Genomic DNA, 21,444 nt, shown 5'->3' on the forward strand with positions numbered 1-21,444 from the left:
CTGGCGGTTGGTGGGTAGGGGATGGCGGTCCGAGCCGGCCTGGACAGCTTGGTGGGGACGGTGGCACGCGTGTGATATCATGTTGGGTGCAACTTGGCCCTGCTGCTCACTGTTATGCAATTTCAAAGAATCCCGCTGTACAGGTTTTTAGCCCTGAAAACAAATTATAAATCCTGCCACACCTTCAGCCAAATATTTTATAGATAGTTATTACTGGAAGGATTTTTTATAAATTATTCCTTCTTATTTTCTTTTACTAGAAATTGATATTTTTTAATAAAATAAAATAAAATAAAATGATTGTTTTCCTTCAGTGGCCTTCTAATACATGTCAGAGGGACTATACATTAGGGCCTCGATTTGAGGTGGATGGTAATTAATCATAAAGCCTTCATGGTGCTTGTGATTTATCTTGAGTGCTTATAGTGAATATGTCTTTCTTTCAGGGTCCTCGGGGTATTCAAGGTCCAGCTGGCTTGCCTGGAAAACCTGGCAAAAGGGTAGGTATTGAGTGCTTTGAGGCAGCTCGCATTTGGGGAAAGGAAGTAGCGCTGAATCCCAGAATGACAGCAAATTAACTCTTGACACTTCGCGTTTGGTATTAAACTTCTGCCTTTTGCAAAAACGTTTCAGGGTCGTCCAGGTGCAGATGGAGCCAGAGGGATGCCAGGGGAACCTGGTTCCAAGGTGAGTCAGTATACATTCAAAACAATTTTTGGATGCATTTTCTCCAGGGTTGTACCCCTGCTAAATGCCTTCATTGAAAACTTACAAATGGGGGTCAAATCTGGCAGACTTTTGCTTTTTTGGAACGACGAATGACAATTCACGGATCGCATTGAGATGTTTAAGTAGCTGCTTCCACACTTTTACACCCACTGGTGCAACAGAAAGGACTATGGGCATTTACGTTGGTAGCCTTGGGGTGCTCCTTCACACAACACTAGTCAGAGCTGCAACTTGTGGGGGTGGCATGGATGGGCTTTGCTTTATAACATTTCCTTGCGCAAAGAGGCTGTTGCTAGACAGGTTCAGCCATGCTCACCATAATTGAATGTGTTTCTCATGCGTTTGAAATTTGAATCAAGTTTAAGGCAGTCAGAAAGCTTCTATCTTTGGATGGGACAATGTCTCCTCCTCACCCATTATTATTATTAGTAGTAGTACAATTCCCATCATTCTCAGTCACCAACAGTCAGGGAACATGGGGAATGTAGAGATGCATTGTAAATAAAAGGACACATTCTACTGATTCCTGGACCATCCACGGGCCAGATTTAGAAGGCGATTTGGCCAGATCCAGCCCCCGGGCTTTAGTCTTCCTACCCATGGTATAAAGCAGGCATCCCCAAACTTCGGCCCTCCAGAAGTTTTGGACTACAATTCCCATGTTTCCTGACCACTGGTCCTGTTAGCTAGGGATCATGGGAGTTGTAGGCCAAGACATCTGGAGGGCCGCAGTTTGGGGATGCCTGGTATAGAGGCTCCATTGTGTATACTCTTTGGTCCCTTCCATTCCTTGGGTGGTCCTTGGGAGTGTGGCACATTTCAAAAGTTAAAGGACAGGCCCATATAATCACAAATTCACAGACTTGTAGAGTTGAAAGGGACCACAAGGGTCATTTTGTCCAACCCCCTGCAATCCACGAATCTTTCGCCCAATGTGGGGCTTGAACCCACGACTGTGAGATTATGAGTCTCATGCTCTGCCAAGCTCTCTCACACCATAGCCCTAGGTCATGAGTCATTCATGCTCATGACAGGAATTAAAATGTTGCCAACACACATGAGTCTTTCATGAGAGTAACAACTGGCTCACTGTAGCATACATACAGTCGTAGGCACTCACCCAAAGGAGAGAAATAGTCTCCATTAAGCCCCAGGCTGTTCCCTTCCCATGAACAGCATTGTGCCCCCATGGGGATAAATAGTATCCTAAATGGCTTGTCTTAGTTGATGTTAAAGAGCTATTTTGTTTGCTTCAGTGGCTTGTATCCAATGCAGTGCTAAGTAAGCATCGTGTCAGTGCAAGGATATTCGCGTGTGCAGCGGGGCTTTCTGCCCTCCTCCCACATGCCCCCTAAATTTGTTCTCCCCCCCCAAAAAAAACACTCTGAAGGACAGCAGGGCGAGAGGTGCATGCAGTCACAGGAGAAGAGGGAACGTCCCATTGCACAAGTAATTGGATGCATTCCTATGTATTGCTTCCCACACACAACATGTGACAATGAAATCAGATGAAACGGACAGCGCTCTCAAATAGGATATCTGCATCTATTGAGGATAGTGTAGACCCTCAGTTCTATATATCAAGTTTAGATTCCAGGGGTATGCATGCATCTTCAAGCCAACGTCCAACTTTAAGGCAACTGTTTTCAACAATTAGATAGATTTGCAGTGGAATCCCACCCCCTTTTATGTCAAGGCCATTACAAAATGCAAGAGCAAATTTCTAAAACTCTTATTTGTTTTCTCCACTAGGGTGACAGAGGTTTTGATGGCCTTCCTGGTCTACCTGGTGAAAAAGGTCACAGGGTAAGAAAAGATGCACATTTATCCGAAAGACTGTAAGAATGTGGGCATACTAAAATTTCGCCTGAAACTATTGTCCAAAGCAATTGCCATTTTTTCCGCACCCGATACTTTTCCAATGCCATCCTACTCTGGCACAAAGCCCATTGAATTCAATGCCCAGGTATGTATAGGACTGCAGGCCATTGATGCTTTCTGCATGACTGTCTTGGCATGCTTCCTGCTAGCCAGACTAGAATTTATGCTTAAGGGAAGTCACTAATAGCCAAATTGTCTACAACCTGAAGTCAACAGCCCGAAGTGGAACCTGGAGTTTGAAGAAAAACAAGAAGAAAGCACTGTTCTGTTGACTAGGCAAATACAGAAGGGCTTCCTTCCAGCACTGGTTCGCATCTTAGCCAATCCAGAAGCGCCATACGGCCTGCCAATCACAGGGGCTGATATTGCATACCCCTATTTATTTGACTGAAGGGAGCTCTAAGACTGAAAGTATATGCGGCTTACTAGCCTGGGGTGGACACTATGAATTTCCCAGTTCAACTCTCGGGTGTACCTGATAATTTGGCACACAGGGCTTCATTCCTAAAATTTGGTTCCCCCCCCCCCAGGACAAAATAGCATGGTGGAATAAGAATGGCATACCTATGTGGTTAAAATTGCTCCAAAAGTACTTACCCACTTTTAAATTTGCTTTCATTATTGCTGTCAAATTTCTACCTTTGAGATACATGGAATTTGCTGCCAAGGAGTGGTAGAGTCTCCTTCTTTGGAGGTCTTTAAGCGGAGGCTTCACAGCCATCTGTCAGGAATGCTTTGATGGTGTTTCCTGCTTGGCAGGGGGTTGGACTGGATGGCCCTTGTGGTCTCTTCCAACTCTATGATTCTATGATTCTACATTTCACACTCATCTCAAAATAGTTCTGGCCTAATGCTCCACTGCACAGTATTTTCTGTGAGCAAAAATAGGCCAAACCTAAGTCACACCTTACTGGCCAAGTAGATACATATCACTATGTTAACTGATAAAGTGATATGATCCACTACTCCCTGTGTCAAGTTCTTGATGGAAAACTATCAAAAGATATAGTCCTTGTGAATTTTCAGAGTGTGAATTTTCATGATTAGATGATGCATGATGCATGATCCCAGAGGAGGATGAAGAGCAGTGCATGGTGGGAAGTCACACATTCAAAGAAAATCATTTTTATTTTATTTTAACAAGGAGCATTTTGTATCTGGAAAACCATTATCCTCTCACAAAAGAGTGTGCCTTTTCAGGATGAAAAATTGGACATTGTGTTTTCTATTTGGCACAATATTAGTAAAAGAGAAAAAGTGTTGTAGCTTAAGTGTGTTTTGCTTTATAGACGGTGCTAGAGATTCTCAATATCATTCTCCATACCAATGTGTTAAACGTTTAGCAATGAAAACTTTATGTTTCAGTGACCCTCAAATATGGGGTACATGAAATACAGAAAATTCGGGGGTTGAGAAATATGCATTTTTAAGATAAAATCAACAATGTGGGTGACCAGCAGAGGGCACTGTGAATTCAGCACTAGTTGTACATATGGCATGTGCTACTCTATGGCTCAGTAAACCTTTCCAAAATGTCTTTGGGGGGGGGAGGAATCTGTGGTGTGGCTGAGTTAATATTTTTGTGACCTTTAGGTGTAAGATGAAAGCAACTTTACCTCACTTTCTCTTTCTCAAAGCCTTGGATATTGCTGACATGTTTATTATACAAATATGGAACCATTAACACTAATAATACCTTGCAGTAAGGACTTCTGACACATTCCTCTCGATTCGTGATACAGTTATTTTTAAACCAGAGCATTTCAAATGCAAACAGAATGACAGCCATTGTTTCATAATAGAACACATAGATTGCAGTTCAGTTGAAATCAAGTGTCCTGCCTCAAACTCTGAATTCAAGATCCATTCGCAATATAATGCTTGGCAGAGGGTTTAACTCTGAATTGAACAGGATAAAAGGTGGGGCTGGGAAGTAGGAACTAAATGGTTTTATACACTAGTTATATTTCCTTAGTAAGGGAGCTGGTAGGAGGACATCCATGAATACACTCTTATAGACATATTTTTGAAATCGGGGTCCACAATGGCCACAGTCCAATTTCCAGCTGGCATCACAGAGTCACTGAGTTAGGGCTCTGGCTACACCCTGATAATGAGGCAGGAGAAGAAAGTCTTTGGGAAGTGGGAAGTTCCCAATCAGTATTTTGGCTCTTGCCTGAACAAAGCAGTCATGTCGCTCTTGGCTCCCACTCTCTCATCTTTTCAGACTATTTTTTGTCCCATTCGTCCCTGCTGTTTAGTCTCCTCTCTCTCCCTTTCCCTCTCTGAAGCCTCTCTCCCCTTGGAGCGGCAGCTTTTCGCCCTACTTTCCATCTTCCAGAGCTTGGCTTCTCTGTCCCCTCCAATTTAGCTATATATACACCTATCCCTTCCCAAGTGACTGCTTTCCAGCGGTATGGCTTCTTCAAGGCCCCACTGCAGCAAACTATTTGGTGAAGATATCCTCACCGAATCAAAGGAGAAGAGAAAGGTATTGGTTACCCCGAAGGATGGGAAACATTGCTTGTGCTGCTACTCTCCTTATTCATCTAACCAGCCTTTTCGGAATTGCTGCCCCCGGAGCAGATACTGGGAGTACAAAACAAAGTGCTCCTTGAACAAGGTTTGCTACTCCTCAAATCCCAGCATTGCAAGAAATCGGGACCCTCCCTAGAACATCCTCCAACAGCCCAAATGACAGCAACATTCAACAAGTGGGTGTCAGGTTGCAAGTCCTCCTTCGGCTCTTGGCAAGAGAAAATGAAAGACCACTGGATCCTCGCTACCATCTCCCAGGGGTGCTGGATATAACCACCTCCACCTCCACACAGATTTGTACCCTCCCTGATCTTCACCTGCCTCACCAAGCAGCACATTTTGTGGCAGTGCGTCCAACCCCTGCTCAACATGGCAGCCACCAAACTGAAGAGTCTTTGTATGGCAAATAATACTCTATATTATTTGTGGTGTTGAAGAAGGAATGGCCTTCCTGGAGAGCAGTCCTGGACCTCAAATTCCCGAGTCAATGGGTAGTCGACAAAAAGTTCAGGATGGAGTCTCCTCACTTCGCCAGGGAGCTGGTTCACCACAATGACTTCCTCACATCAGTCAACCTCCAGGACTCAAACTTCCATATTATTCTCACCCACTGCAAATATATCAGATTTGAAGTAGGACATGACTACTAAATAATAATAATATCTTTATTACGGTCATAGACCAGCAAAAAAAGAAAAGAAAAAGAAAACCAATAATACATAAAATAGATAGTTCTTGAGTATCATCTTTGAGTAATACTGTTTCAAAATCCTATTTTAAGTTAAAATTGGGTTAAAATTTAATGAGGGATAGTTCCCTTTAACTATTGGCTGAGAATTAATAGGCGGCTTTATCATTGTTATTGATTGATGTCACGGCGTGTCTTAGTCTTGACACGTAGTAACAGAATTTAGCTACATTCTTAGTGCACTCTGGGTTAAAATCCGCTAGTAGGTATCTAGTAAGCGTTTCTGTTGAGCGGCCTGGTAGGTTTTTTAACAAGGGATCAATTATCTCCTTCCTCAGGACATGACTACTTTCAATACAAGGCCCTCCCACTTGACCTGGCCTGCCCCCCCCCAGCTATTGACCAATATCATGATTGCCCTGGAGGTTCACCTTAGCCTCCCGGGCATCCACATCTATCCTTACCTGGATGACCTTCTCATCTGCTCTCCAACACAGGAAGAAGCTCCGCAACACCTTGCCAGCACAACATTGTGTTTGAATCAGATGATGTCAGGTGAAGCTGATGGGTCTCTATGTAAATCAGCTTTAATATATCCAGGAAAATGCTTCTCATACAGAGAATTTCTCACATTTCTGGCCACCCATGAAAACGGCCAGCAAGCAGGGCAAGATTATGCAGTCTTTTCAACATTCTCCTTTGCTGATAACAAATCTGAACAGCAGAAACCACAATGAAGAGTGAGGAATCCTTATTTCAATGGGCTAGCTCCATGCTGGATTGTGGCCCACATTTAAAATCCCAATCTTGAATGGAAGCTTCTGTAAAGAGCGATATAGAAATTTGTATCTGTTCGGTGCAGATGTGTGGTGACATGTTGGGGTGAAACTCCAGTGTTTGCATGGAGCTCACTTTCTTATTATATACGCATCAGCAGACCACCATAGCTTTCCCACAAGTAAATATAACAATACCGACAGCTTTGGATGAAAGGGCTAGTGCTGTGCTGTTTTTATTTGCCATTATTGGTGTGGTTTTAATATATATTTTATATGTGTGTGCAGCTTTAATTCTATCCATGCTTGATTGCATTTTTTAATTTTTGCTTTTCTATGTTTTTAACAGTTCTAACTTCTAGCTGTAATCTGCCTTGAGTCCTGTCAGGGGAAAAGGTGGGGGTATATATAAATATACTTTAACATGTGACTTTAACATGGTTTCTCTTATCTCCAGGGAGATCGTGGGCCACAAGGTTCTCCTGGTTCTCCCGGTGAAGATGGAATGAGAGTATGTTACTCGTGGTTTTTTGCTCTCTGGATTCTTTTAGCATGCACAGTAAAATTTAAAGAAAGTGCTTATTCCACACACTGAGCCTTTGATTTTGTTCTGATAACAGGGAGAAGATGGCGAAATTGGACCAAGAGGTCTCCCAGGTGAAGCTGTAAGCAAAGCTTTCTTATTGTTCAGTACTTGCCGTGTGTAGTCTGCAAGAAGTTCTCCTTTGTTAATCTATTGGCCCCTGTAAAGCTATTCTCTGCTTTGGAGACCATTTCTAAATGAAGTATACCCCAGGGACAAATGCAGCCCACAACTGCCTTTGTCTGTAAAAATTGTTCTACCAACAGTGACATTTTTGCTTCGCTACCAACAAAACACTCATTTGTCCTGATTCTGGAGTTTCACAGACATGTATAAATTTAAGTCCTCCCATTGTTAAGATTTTTATCGTGCGGGGCAATTTATGGATGATGTAACATTGTGCATGTAACTTCCACTAGGAAAAGGAAATAATAAGAGGAGTGACTTGACCAGAGCCTCATAGTCCAAGGCTGCGCAGAGATTGACTCCAGAAAAATAGTCGGCCTTACTGCTCATGGATCAGAAACATACAGTCTTTTATCCCCTTGAATTTCAATGGAAGCTACCCATTTTGTCTTTGGAAATGTATCTCCCAGGTCACGTAAGCACCACTGTTAGCTATCATTCCAGTTAGAAATGGAATTGGCTCTTGAAACACAGATGGGAATTGGCTCTTGAAACACAGGTGGGAAATCGAAACAGCTTGAAAAGGCTATGATTTTAAACATTCAGTATGTTGTCAATGTACATCAGGGTTGGGGGCCTGTGGCCCTGTAGATGCTGTTTGGACCATTGGCCATGTTGTCTGGGGCTGATGGGAGTTGGAGTCCCACAGGTTGGAGGGCCACAGGTTACCAAGCCCTCAGGTACACCAAATGAAGGGAAGCCAAATTACAACTCCCTGTGGGGCACTTGGGCACCATCCTGTTTCACCTGTGCCATTTGCACATTGTCCCATAAGGGGGAAAGCAGGGGGAACAGGCTACTAAGACCGAATCCTACCTGAGATGAAACAGGATACTTTTACCTCCCATTCCAAGTTCTGTCTTTCTACTCTGGGAGACAGGAAAGAGAGGTGAGCTGAACTCTGATTTGACTCAAGAACTGGCGGTATGAAACAACATACAGTACCATTTTATGTCATTGGCCTTTCTGGAGACCTCTTTCTGCCATATTTTTCTTCCCATCTGCTTTGTGAACTAAAGACTAAGCTACATCTTTCCTTCCACAGGGTCCACGAGGGTTACTGGGACCAAGAGGAACGCCCGGTCCACCAGGACAACCCGTATGTCGTTCATAAAGAAATGCAGTAGATTACATTGCAAATTTCCCCACAAATGTGGCAGTGACAAGTATTGGTTTTGCTCTCTTCTTTCATGTAGGGAATCGCAGGTATTGATGGCCCACAAGGACCAAAAGGAAACTTGGTATGTAGATCTATCTATCTATCTATCTATTAGGGGGACAGCAATAAAATTTTCAAAGGGGCATTGCAATAAATATCTAAATGAATTGGGCTGGATCCCGCTCCCACTCATGGAAGTTGTGTGTGCCATTTTTGGTCATCCCTCCTCCCCCTTTAGGTCCCCATGCCACATACTATTCCATTCAGAAGAGTCGGGAGTCCCCCCCCCAAAAAAAAGTCACCTTCAGTCTACCCCTTTCCATGTGTTCTGTTTTTTTTAAACTAACATTTTAAAAGTGTTTCTATACCACTACTTTATACACGGTAACATGGCAGTGTGCATTTTTGTACAGTTAAATATTCAAGAAAATATAAATAAACATAAAACAATACCAATTAAATTGTCATTTCTGGATCTATTGTCCTTTGTTCTCACATTAGCATCTTAAGTATCTTAAACCTAATTTTGTATTCCTTGAGTACGGCAGGCTAAAAAGTTCATTTTGTCCTCTGTACAAGTCTTTAGATGATCCTCTATGAGGCTTCAGTGAATTTATCGGGGGGGGGGGGTACAAGTGAGAACATGGAATGATTGACTGATCATGAATGCTCTTTTCTAGTTGTCATCAGGGAAAATGCATGCAAAAGGTCAAATTAGGTCACATACACTAGTTTATCAAGTGGTGGAGGAATTACAATGACATCAAAAAGGTTTCTACCCATAATTCAGATTTTCTCTCTGTACAGGGCCCTCAAGGTGAACCAGGACCCCCTGGCCAACAAGGAATCACAGGTCCACAAGTAAGTGCTCAGCAACCCATAATGTGCAAACTTTTTTCTTTTAAAAAAATGTTAACATACAGAGCAATATACTTCCTCGCTACAGGGAGCTTATTCTTGCTTGTGAGCTTTCATAAACTACCTTGAAAATACACACACACACACACACACACACACACACACACACACACTACAACAAACTTGCACACACTTCTCTCTTCATCCTTTGGAGAGAGGGAGAGAGAGAGAGAGAAAAGACTCATTCAGAGCTTCCTGAATGCCAACAAGAACAGACACACCTGTCAAGAAGGTTCTGAACTGGATCATATTACATGTTCATTACCAGTGTAAACGTTCTCAAAACAACTTCTGCACCCTCTGGTTCTTTTTTCTTTAGAGGGGACTTGTTGAAAAAAAAACTAATGAATCATCTAAATCGGCAAAATATGCCAGTTGTTGCCTTTGATTCCTTATGCTCTGTGTTCTTTTTAACAGGGGCTTCCAGGTCCACAAGGCCCAATTGGCGTTCCTGGCGAAAAAGTAAGTAGCATCCCATTGAAGAGTTACCACTGAATTTGGCTAACTATCCTTGGTTATGTACAATAGGAATTGCGAGCACAATCATACCTTGGATCTCGAACGGCTTAGTAACTGAACAAATCGGCTCCCAAATGCCACAAACCTGGAAGTGTTCAGTTTGTGAACGTTTTTCGGAAGCCGAACTTCCAACCCAGCTTCCGATTGAGTTCAGGAAGCTCCTGCAGCCAACCAAAACCCACGCCTTGGTTTTCAAGTATGGACTCCTGGAATGGATTAAGTTCGACAACCCAAGTACCACTGTAGTCTTGAATGTGACTGCTCCCCCTATAAGGTCTCATAACTCATTTATAAATAGTGTGGGGCGGTATCATGGCTAAGGCTACTGATTACAACTTAGATGGCACCCTGTGGGTTTCTTCAGTGTGGGGAAGGGTTGAAACTTGTCTCTCACATCTCAGAAAACACATTTCAAAAGCTTTCTAGGAATTCTGAAGGAGCAAGCCTTTGGTTTGGTACAAGTCTTAACCACAATCTCTCCCAAATGTTAAGAAGAGAAGATGATATGACTGGCTAAGTTGTCAAAAGCTTCCTGAATTTTTCTCTAAACTGGCTGTAGTACCTTCAAATTTATACAGATTAGGAATAATCTCGGATTTAAAAAAAAGTACACAGGGCGGGCGCCACTACAGAGAAGGCCCTCTTGCTGGTTCCCTGTAACTCTGCTTCTCACAGTGAGGCAACCGCCAGAAGGCCCTTGGCGCTGGACCTCAGTGTCTGGGCTGAATGATGGGGGTGGAGACGCTCCTTCAAGAAGTCATAATATCATTCTAGCTTTAGCATCTGTGCTATGGCAGTTCTGAACATTTTTGCAAAATGAATGTGTGAGCAGAAAAAAATTATTTGAGAGCCTGTTGGCTTTTGTATGTTACTGCAGAAGATAAAACTTGCAAGGACACGTGGCAGAATATTAGGTAGCCCAAAATATCTATTGTTAGACACTGCATTTTTACTTTTCCTGTTACTCTCTCTTATAACACAGATGGAAATTTTGCAGCTGAGAGTATTTTCTAGGCACATACTTAATTCTGACTGCAACTATATTCATGCTTACTGAGGATTAATCCCCATTGTATTGAAAGGGGACCCACTTCTGAGTAGATATCCTCAGGAATGCACTCTCAGTCTTTTGCACCTCCATTCCTTCATTCATGTATTCACTCATTTTAATTTCAAGGACCATTTTTCTCTGTCTCCTGAGGGTTTTTTTTTATTAGCATGCATGCTCTTGCCAGGCACTCTGTATGGGGGAACATTTGATTTCCAAAAGTTACATTCTGTCTTGTGATAATTACCAATGGCCCACGGAATAAGGTTTCTTTTATACATTGAAGGGCGAATCAAACCCATAGACAGTAGACACAGGCATCCCTAAGCTCCCTAGCTCACCATGTTAAAATCATAGCTGCCAAGTTATCCCTTATTTTAAGGGATTTTCTCTTATGCTGAATAGGCTTCCTTGCGAGAAAAGGGAAAACTTGGCAGCTATGGTTAAAATTCACCTGGCTTTTTGAAGAGAACAGCTCTTTCTCTCTTCTTTCCTAAATGTGTTTAAAAGGGCACCTGATCTCCAGCGTAAAGGCACTGCCAGCATGTGCCAAAACAGGAACATGGAAAGCTTTCATACGGACAAGTGTATCTAATCAGTTGGCTAGACTATTACTCTTCAATTCTCTCAAATTTATTTGCAGGTATTGCTAGGTGCACATCACCTTGGGTCAACTCCAAAAGCAAATAGTCACCGTGGCACCTTAAAGACTACCAAATATATTATAGCACAAACTTTGTGGACCAGACTCTACTTTCTTTTAACTTCAGAGTCACTGGAGTAATCCACAATTGCAAATGTATACACCCCTACACTGTATTCCCACATATTAAGATCTGCATGCACAGTTGCTATTGTTGTTGATGATGACTGTCCTTCTCAGTGAGGTCTTTCTGATCCCCTTGCTGTATTCATTTCACAGACAAATGCAAATGATTTTTTTCCGCAGAATGGCACTTTTTCTCAGGCTTCCCAACTATTTCCCCCCTGTTATCTTAAGTATTTGTAGATTTTATGTGCATGGTTTTTCAGACTAAATGTTAGTCACTTTGATGTATCTGCTACACTTGGCAAAGGGAATTCCTACTCACCCCACAAACAAACTGACACAGAGAGAACACAAAAACACATGAAATATTCTGCATTCACTGATAGGTATCTAAAGACTGGATATATGTCTGCTTTCAGACAGTCACAGGAATGTGAACACTGACATTTACCAGCGTTTCAACGTTTCATTTGGAAAAGAATAATGGGATACAAATTCTGGAATAAATAAATAAAAGTAAATGTAATAAGGTGGCTTTTACTTGGGTGGTGCATTCAGATTGCATTTTGCTCAGTTTGAATTTTGGGGTATTATCTCATTTCCTGCTTACAGATCACATTTCTGCTTCATTCATTAGTAATTCTTTGGCTTTTAGACATTTGAAGCTCGAGATGCCTTATCTGTTGATTGCCTTCTCAAAAATGTGTTTTCATCTCTCTCCAGGGACCTCCGGGCAAGCCTGGCCTTGCAGGACTTGCGGGTGCTGATGGCCCTCCCGTAAGTGGAATAAAGTTTTGCCCATTTTTTATTTCAATTATTTTTAAATATAAATCACTTCACGGTTCCATGTTCCCGAATTTCAGCAAGGAAATTGCATCACTGATAGTTGGAGCAGACCTTGTAAAACATACCCAGTTTTATTATTTGAACTTGATTCATGTTTCTCATCAAGGGCTTTAATTTTCGAAAGGAGCCACTGAAACAGCAGATAAGAAATTGCAGTGATACTGATTCATTTTAAAAAAAAGAAAGAAAGAAAGGGAAAGTATTTAGGTGTCTAACCTGTTTTCTCTTGCACAGATGCAAACAGTCGGAAATGAACATGATGGAATTGTTAGGATAGAGCTGTCGTTTCAATTAAATGTGAATTTTAACTCTCTTGGCAGAATTAGTTCACCAGATTTCTTATTGCAGGGTGCAGGGAGAGGGTGTAGCTTTAACTTTCTGGATTGCTTTCATGTTACGATCTGAAACATGAGAAATGTTAAATTGGAATGAGGAAAATGAGCCAATCACAGTGAAGTGTCTTTCGACACCTTTAAAGGTTGACAAGCACATACAATGTAGTAAAAATTCTCATGGGCCAAAGCACCTTCATAAAACACAAAGCGGTCATTAAATTGGATAGATATGGAGGCTGCTGTTTGTTTATTCCTTTAAAACATTTCATCTTTATAATATGTGTGACACGCAGGTATGCCAGAATTATTTAGGGTATATCTGTGCTACAATGCAATATGCACCAGTTTAGGTGTCTAAACCACTGAGCCTCTTGGGCTTGCCGATCAAATGGTCGGCGGTTCGAATGGTCGGCGGATCGAATGGGGTGAGCTCCCATTGCTCTTGCCAACCTAGCAGTTCAAAAGCACCCTAAAAAGTGCAAGTAGATAAATAGGTACCGCTGTGGCGGGAAGGCAAATGGCATTTCTGTGCACTGCTCTGGTTTTGGTGTTCCGTTGTGCCAGAAGCGGCTTAGTCATGCTGGCCATATGACCCGGAAAAACTGTCTGCGGACAAACACCAGCTCCCTCGGCCTGTAAAGCGAGATGAGCTCTGCAACCCCAGAGTTGTCTGTGACTGGACTTAACTGTCAGGGGTCCTTTACCTTTACCTTTTTACTTCTCCCAAAGAATCCTGGGCATTTTGGTTCATTAAGTCAGCACCAGATTTAGGGCAGTGTGAACTGTTGCCTTGCACAGAGTGTTGAGCTGAGGAGGTAAAAAATAGCGCACTTGAGAGCACATGCAGGACGGAAGGAGAGAGGGGAAAGGGTGATTTAACAAATTCTGGGTGAAGAGGCCTGGGCAGAACTTCTATTTCAGGCATCCCCAAACTTCAGCCCTCCAGATGTTTTGGACTACAATTCCCATCTTCCCCAACCACTGGTCCTGTTAGCTAGGGATCATGGGAGTTGTAGGTCAAAACATCTGGAGGGCCATAGTTTGGGGATGCCTGTTTATTGCCTGGGGGAGGTCCTGCACAGCAGCCTGCCTGTGATTGGCCAGTTTGCAGGCAGGCTACTATCCAACCAGACCCCACACCCAGTGCCACCACAGGATTGCACCACCACAGGATTGCAAAGGGCAGAACAGTGCCAGACCTCAGCACTATCTGCCCAATAGGGAGCAAGTGGACTTGTGAAAGCAAGAAATGTTTGGCAGGGGTGCACCAATTTTTGTCCTTGCTTAGGGAGCCATATTACCAAAGTCCACCCCTGTTTAGGTGTGTTGAGAATTCTTTGCTATGGATTCCTAGCCCCTCAGGAAACTCTAGTTCCAAAAGTTCCTTGTGGAGGAAGAACAACAGTTTATGGACCGCTCTCCCTGGGTGACAACTTTGTCATCGTTTCAGTATCAGGCAAATCCTCCCCCCCCCCCGGCATTTAATGTGATACTGTATTGTTCAGTCTGTTTTTAATAATATTTATGGGATTTTTGTTGTATTTTCAACTCTGATTGTAAAGCACACTTTGGGACTTTTTTGTTAGTAGCAAGCAATGCATAAATTGAATACAGTGGTACCTCAGGTTACAAATGCTTCAGGTTACAAACGCTTCAGGTTACAAACTCCTCTAACCCAGAAATAGTACCTCAGGTTAAGAACTTTGCTTCAGGATGAGAACAGAAATCTTGCGGCAGCGACAGCGGGAGGCCCCATTAGCTGAAGTGGCACCTCAGGTTGAGAACAGTTTCAGGTTAAGAACGGACCTCCGGAATGAATTAAGTTCTTACTTACGAACGCGATCCATTTTGGGGTGCTGTCCGAAAATTCCATAAATAGAGTGCGTGCAGATTGCTTCTGCACATGCACGCTGGGGGAACCCGGAAGTAAACACTTCCGGGGTTGCTGCGTTAATAACCTGAAAAGCCACAATGTGAAGCAAATGTAACACGAGGTATGACTGTAAACATAAAACTTAACCAGTGCATTCCTATGCATTTCTCTTCTGAAATTCAATGGGACGTATTCCCAGGTAAGTGTGTTTAGTGTTGCACCCTAAATCTGAAGGTTACCTGTGCTTTTGTTGTTGCTTTTATGGGCTGAAGGAGATTTTGAGGGGATTTGAAGGTCGTGAGAGGTGATGCGAAATATATATTAGAGTAAAGGAAAGGAGCCGATTGAACTGAGAAAGCATCCATAGGCAGCTGTGAGTGTCTGAGTCACATAAAACTAATAATTATTCTGATATTTTGAAGATGGCTATAAGGACGCTGAAGCTAAAGATTTATTACGCTCTTCAACCACATGTGGATTTTGCCCAACTGGAAAAGAAGCCTCTTGGCTATTGATTTCCACATGCTATAAAATATTTCCATTACTGTTTGCTTTCATTTTGTTGTGTCATAACTTTAATGGCATGCTTAGTGTAATGTTCGGTGACAAGATAAAAAACAATCAATTCCCATCTTCCAGAGAAAATGCATTGAATGGGGAAACTCTGGAGTGGTTTACATGCCCTTGCATTATTTTCCTAGAGTGCTTTGGACCTAAAACAAAACAGCAGCTTCAGAAGAAGGAAAAAGTCTTTTACTCTAGCTAGTGATTCATCATTTCAAGGAAAGGCACTGAAGAGACGTAATACTGCCAATGTAATCAGATCAATCTCTTCATTTCCCATAGGCTTTTCGAAATGCTCCAGGGCAGGGACAGCCAATGCAATGTTCCCTAGATGTTTTTAGACTCCAGCTCGCATCATCTGGCATTATAGGCCATGATACCCGGGGCTGATGGGAGAGTTTGAGAAGAAGGCTGAATTTGTACATATGTAGAAGAGTATAAATTCAATGGAATCTGTATAATGAGATGTTATTGTTCACAAACTAAGTGTTTTCCCCCGATATATATTTTTTGCCCATAGGGTCACCCAGGCAAAGAAGGACAGTCGGGAGAGAAAGGTTCCTTGGTATGTTTGTGTTTTCTTGACATGAGCCTGTGGATAATTTTCGTAACATTTAGAATGGAATGAACATATTATTATGCCTTAAGGAAAGATCACAACAAAATGCTGACACGCTGAAAATCGGGATTAGAGTGCCGATTTTGAACATATATTTTTTTCTTTCTCCGCTGAGAAAGGTATGAATTTTTTTGGGCACAGGTAGATGGAATTCATACTGTATTGTGAGCTTCCTCTCCCCTTGGTATCTGCTATTTCCACACTTCCTTTCTTGGACGTTGTGGGTGCACCATCCATTTAAAGCACCCTGCCCAAATAATCCTGGATTTAAACCACACATTAGAAATCAATATCAGACTTCTTCTTTTATAAAACTGCCACCCAAGGAAGGGGTTTGCGTATTTTCTCCAGGCAACTCCTTCCACCTGCCAACTCATATTGAAGTCAAGGAGAATTTCTAGAAATCCAAGTAAAGTCGCTTTTGCTGCAAAGCAAACCTGTGGCTCCCCCCTCCCCTTCCCTTAAAAAACTTTTCCTCCAGCATGCACCACCAGACATTTATTGATTGCTCTTCTGTCAACAGGCTCCTTTGTGTTTAAGTATGAAGCAAAAGTGCTCAGAATAAAGGGAATGTGTGTGAGGAATCGAATATTTTGTATACTCTGTGTATCAGAGTAACCTAAGCCTCCCAATTCTGCCAATGAAATGTTCTGAAAATGAAATAATGAAGCAGTTAGAGTGAATTTGCCATTCTAAAAAGATATTTATGAGAAATGTTCAAGGTTTAAGCAGACCAGCGAAGCTTCTACCACCCTCTGCCTGTTTGAGGACTTACATATTGATCCACCTGAAGGATTTTGAATCTTCACCTGGCACGGCATCCATGTTGTCAAGGCACATCTCGTCACATTCAGATGCACTAATTCCCCTCAGACTATCTTCCAAATAAAGTACATTAGGAGCTTGGCTAACAACGCAGTGAATGGGGACAGATTTCGGTCGCAATCCATACAGGTATTGCCCCACTCGCAACTCCATTTCCACAATGGCACCTATGGATAGGTGGGAAATAAATGCTATCTTGGATTCCCTTCAATGCATTAAAGAAATTGACGTGGCTCGTCACCTCTCAATCTATGGAGGGCAGCCTCAAAGCATTGAGTTTAGATGAGATTAGAGTGCCCCTTTGATTTATTTACTCCCTCTGCCCATTTTGTCAAGCGCTGTTTTTAAATCCAATGGTTGACTACCCTAAATAATTCCAAACTCGTGTCTGAGGGGATATTGTCCTGAATGCACACCAATAGCTTTGAGCCAGATTCAGCTATTTGGTCCCACTAGTGAAAGCCAACACAAGGATGACCACTAGTACAAAGGGGCTTTCTCCCTTCTCCTCTCCCTCACCCTCCAGATTGGTTTGGGGTGTTTGTGTGTGAAGAATCCCTGGAACAGCATGCAGTGGGGGGGAGGGGGAGCGAGGGGAGCATTTTGTTGGGCAGGCAGAAATCCTTACACTGATAATATGTATGTAACAGTGTGATGAACTTGAATTCCTTCCCTAGTCTCTTAAATGAAACAGTGCTCATAATTTCTTGAGATTGGGAAGAGGGGATGGGTCATCTTGAGTCCTGTCAGGGGGAAAAGTGGGGTATAATTAATAGTAGTAGTAGTAATAATAATAATAAATCTGTGGGCAATGGTTGGGGAGATCAGTTCAGTAAGCATCAAACAACAAATGGATCTACCTTCTTCAGCTTTGCCCAGTGACGTCAGCCAATACTGCACTCTAGATAAAATACTTATACTGTGGTGCCTCGCTAGACTAATTTAATTCGTTCCACGGGTCAATTCGTATAACGAAAAACTCGTCTAGTGAATCCCATAGGAATGCATTGAATTTATTTTTTTATTTTTTGCCCATAGGAACACATTAATTGAATTTCAATGCATTCCTATGGGAAACTGCGATTCGCTAGACAATTTTTTCACAAAATGAATTCATCTTGCGAGGCACCACTGTATGCGACATTTGGTGACGCCCTTAGGGCAGAGAAAGTCAACAAGGTTCTGATGTGACTTTCTAGGAACAAATTAAATGAGATCCAGATTTGCCCATAATTGCTATCCAGCTCATGCAACACTTCATTTTACATTTTGTTAGAAAAATCCACATATAACTCACAAACATACCTTAATCCATGTTTTTGATGACACCATTTCACCACACCAACAAATCCACAGAAATACCCAGGTACAGGGGTCAGTTATGAACTTATTGTTATGTTTCTGCTCAGATAAACCTGAATACCTTTGAGATAAATGTGTGTTAACCTACAGCTGTGTGTGTATTTTTTAAAAGCAATATGATCTAGATATCCCTCATTATCTTTTAGGGGCCTCCAGGTCCTCAAGGTCCAATTGGGTATCCCGGCCCCCGTGGAGTAAAGGTAAGCATAATACCTTTGCTTATATTTGATAAACGCAATGAGACCTGTGGGTTTTCTTCCCGTTAACCAATCTGGTAACTTTGTCATTGCCTGCTGTTTTCTAACAGGGCGCCGACGGTGTTCGCGGTCTCAAAGGTGGCAAAGGTGAAAAGGTAATCTCTTTATGGTGCTTAGTTTTTATCGTTTATATTTTAGTACTAAAAGGACTCGACTCATTAATGGGAAATCTAATTGAAAATCAGGCACCATGTATTTTGATGGTGCGATATAAATAGCTACAGTGATGATCATGAAAAGTAGAAGCAGAATAAATCTGCAAAAGACTAGGGCAGATCAAAATATCTGTGAGGGTATTTGATTACTTTTAAATACTTTCAGATTTTTTTTAAGGTATTCGTTAAATTGTTTTGCTGTTTCATTGTTTGTGACCCTGGGCTCCTTTGGGAGGATGAGCAGGATGGAATTATTTAATTAACACCCTTATTGAAAAATATAGTATTAACTCGAAACCTACATTGGCAAAAGGCCTCCCTCCTCCTATCCCTTCCCTGCCAGTGCTCCTTGAAATTTGCTCTGCAGGGATCAGGAGAACCCCCAAAATGGTGCATGTGGGGAGGACAGGGGGGCATAATTATGTCTGGCAAGTAGCAATGTTTTCTCTGGTGGGACGTTCACTATAAAGGCCTGGATAGCTCAGTTGCTTAGAATGTGGTGGTGATAATGCCAAGGTTGCAGGTTTGATCCCCATATGGGACAGCTGCATATTCTTGCATTGCAGGGGTTGGACTAGATGATCCTCAGGGTCCCTTCCAACTCTGCAGTACTATGATCATATGATTCTCACAGTGCAATGTTGAATTCCGCTCTTCGATTTTCTTGCCAAATGTTACGCAGAATAATGGAATCATAGAGTTGGAAGGGGCCACGGGGGTCACATAGTCCAACCCCCTGCAATACAGGAATATTTTTTTGCCTAACATGGGATTCGAACCCACAACCCTAAGATTCAGCATCCCATGCTCTACTGACTGAGCTATATGGTTGGTCTTCAGCTCACAATGAAAATAAAGACATTCCCGACTATAGGCAGCTCCTACAAACTGGAGAGGTAAAATACTCGTGCTGTTTTCTTAACAACAACTTACTGCCAGTCATTCATCTGGGACCTTCTTACACGACAGCAAACCATATAACTCCACTTTATAAATCACTCAGAAGAAGCAGGCAAACATTTTTGCAAGCCTTTTTGCTACAAGCTCGTTCGGCTTAGAGATAGTGTCTGACATAGACCTGCTTGCACTTACCTTTCGTGGAACGATTCCTTATCTAACCAGTAACTCAAGCTGGATGCAGCCCCTTGGAGCAATTTTATCTGACCCCCGTGGCTTGATTTCTATTTGAGGTGTCGTAGAAAAGGTTCCCCATTCTTTTCGTTTCTAAGGAACAGAAGTTGTTAAGAGAGAGATTCCGCACTTTAAAATATAGCATCTCTCTTTGGGGTTTGTAAGTAATGAGTCAGCTACGCCTCAGTGCACATCTTATGCAATCGTTATTCCCTTCTTGCTAGATGCTGCCAAATGTATTACAGAGCCTCATCCTCTTGCGTGGGGATTGTTTTGTCAGTACAGCTACCAAAAAGCTCTGTGGGGAATGGAGCAGCCCTCAGAATAGAGAAGCCAATGTTCCCCATGTGGCTCACTGGTTCTGTTGGGCTGTAGCTAACTAAACATTGAACACATGTGGAACAAATTCCATGAGTGCCGTGGATCTTCCCCTCCCCACCCGAACAGCTTCGTATCTGCTCAGGTGTGCTCAGGTGTGTTCCCCATTCCCTAAAAATCTGCTACTAAGTGTAAAATTGACTTCCAGTTTTGTGTACGGTATTGCTTTAAGTTCCTAAATACTTCCATATTGTTACATAGAATCATAGAATTATATAGTTGGAAGAGACCACAAGGGACATCCAGTCCAACCCCCTGCCAGATGGCTGTCAAGCCTCCGCTTAAAGACCTCCAAAGAAGGAGACTCCACCACACTCCTTGGCAGCAAATTCCACTGTCGAACAGCTCTTACTGTCAGGAAGTTCTTCCTAATGCCACCCCCCAATTTCTGCCAAGTGGTAGCAAGATTCCAGGGGCACATTTTTTCTTGTGCCCATACTCCCCTGCCAACCTCCATTTCAAAAACACAAGCATCTTTCTTTGATGGGCCATCAACACTTTTGTCATGCTTAAAAACTGGTCTTTTTTTTTAACATTGCAAAGCTGTCCAGGGGCGGAGGAAGGGGGCGCGGTGGAGGCGATCCACCCTGGGTGTCACCACTGAGGGGGGTGACAAAATGCCAGGTGGCACTCACCACAGGGCCTACAGCGCGCCTGAGCCATGTGTCTCCCCTGGGAGTGGTACAGTGGCTTGGGTGCCTGCAGGCTCCGCCCTGCCCCAAACAGTCCGCCTGCCACACACACACCCCTCAGTTGTAGGGCAGCTGAGTGGGAGGAGGCAGGTAGACTCCTTGGAGGCCCCACGGAGCGTGCTGCCCAGCTTGCCCCGCCCTGTGGGTGACACAAGCCCTGCCCCTGGGCACAGGGCACGTGCGCCGCCCCAGGCTGAAGCTCTCTCTTTTTCAGGTGATTTACTAAATCTAATTATGGATGCCTTTGCACCCACAAGCTCTGGTACCCTGAACCTGTAACAATGCCTCATCCCTTCTCTGGTTTCTTGATATCTAGGGTTTGATAGTGAACATCTGTAACAGCATCCTAGATTTCAGGAACTCTGAGAAGTGTACTTTATAGACTGTGAACATCCTTACAAAGGAGGCCAGGAGCCTTTGGGAATAATATCTCCCAAGGCTGCTGATACCCAGAACACACACTAACAACATCTCAGAGCTTCACAAAGGCACCATCTCAACCTCTTCTGCGAATGCTGGTTATAAGTCAGGTGACAGGTAGAAATAGGGGGTGATGACGGGGTGTCTTCATCCTGAGCTGAGATCAGATTTATGGAGCTCGGGCTTCATCTCA

At 42.9% G+C, this 21,444-nt stretch overlaps 1 protein-coding gene across 4 annotated transcripts in view; it reads left to right on the forward strand.

Moving 5' to 3' along the window:
* Window positions 1–21,444, forward strand: part of COL11A1 (collagen type XI alpha 1 chain) — a 252,806-nt gene that overhangs the window by 116,361 nt on the left and 115,001 nt on the right. For all 4 annotated transcript variants that reach the window (XM_035122972.2, XM_035122974.2, XM_035122973.2 and 1 more), the window contains 13 exons: window positions 447–500; window positions 634–687; window positions 2,482–2,535; window positions 7,070–7,123; window positions 7,233–7,277; window positions 8,427–8,480; window positions 8,578–8,622; window positions 9,348–9,401; window positions 9,876–9,920; window positions 12,518–12,571; window positions 15,933–15,977; window positions 18,365–18,418; window positions 18,526–18,570. In XM_035122972.2, the coding sequence (XP_034978863.2) occupies window positions 447–500; window positions 634–687; window positions 2,482–2,535; window positions 7,070–7,123; window positions 7,233–7,277; window positions 8,427–8,480; window positions 8,578–8,622; window positions 9,348–9,401; window positions 9,876–9,920; window positions 12,518–12,571; window positions 15,933–15,977; window positions 18,365–18,418; window positions 18,526–18,570 (657 nt within the window). The remainder of the gene's footprint in view (window positions 1–446; window positions 501–633; window positions 688–2,481; window positions 2,536–7,069; window positions 7,124–7,232; window positions 7,278–8,426; window positions 8,481–8,577; window positions 8,623–9,347; window positions 9,402–9,875; window positions 9,921–12,517; window positions 12,572–15,932; window positions 15,978–18,364; window positions 18,419–18,525; window positions 18,571–21,444) is intronic.

The sequence above is a fragment of the Zootoca vivipara genome, chromosome 7 (assembly GCF_963506605.1).
Source record: "Zootoca vivipara chromosome 7, rZooViv1.1, whole genome shotgun sequence".
Taxonomy (NCBI): domain Eukaryota; kingdom Metazoa; phylum Chordata; class Lepidosauria; order Squamata; family Lacertidae; genus Zootoca; species Zootoca vivipara.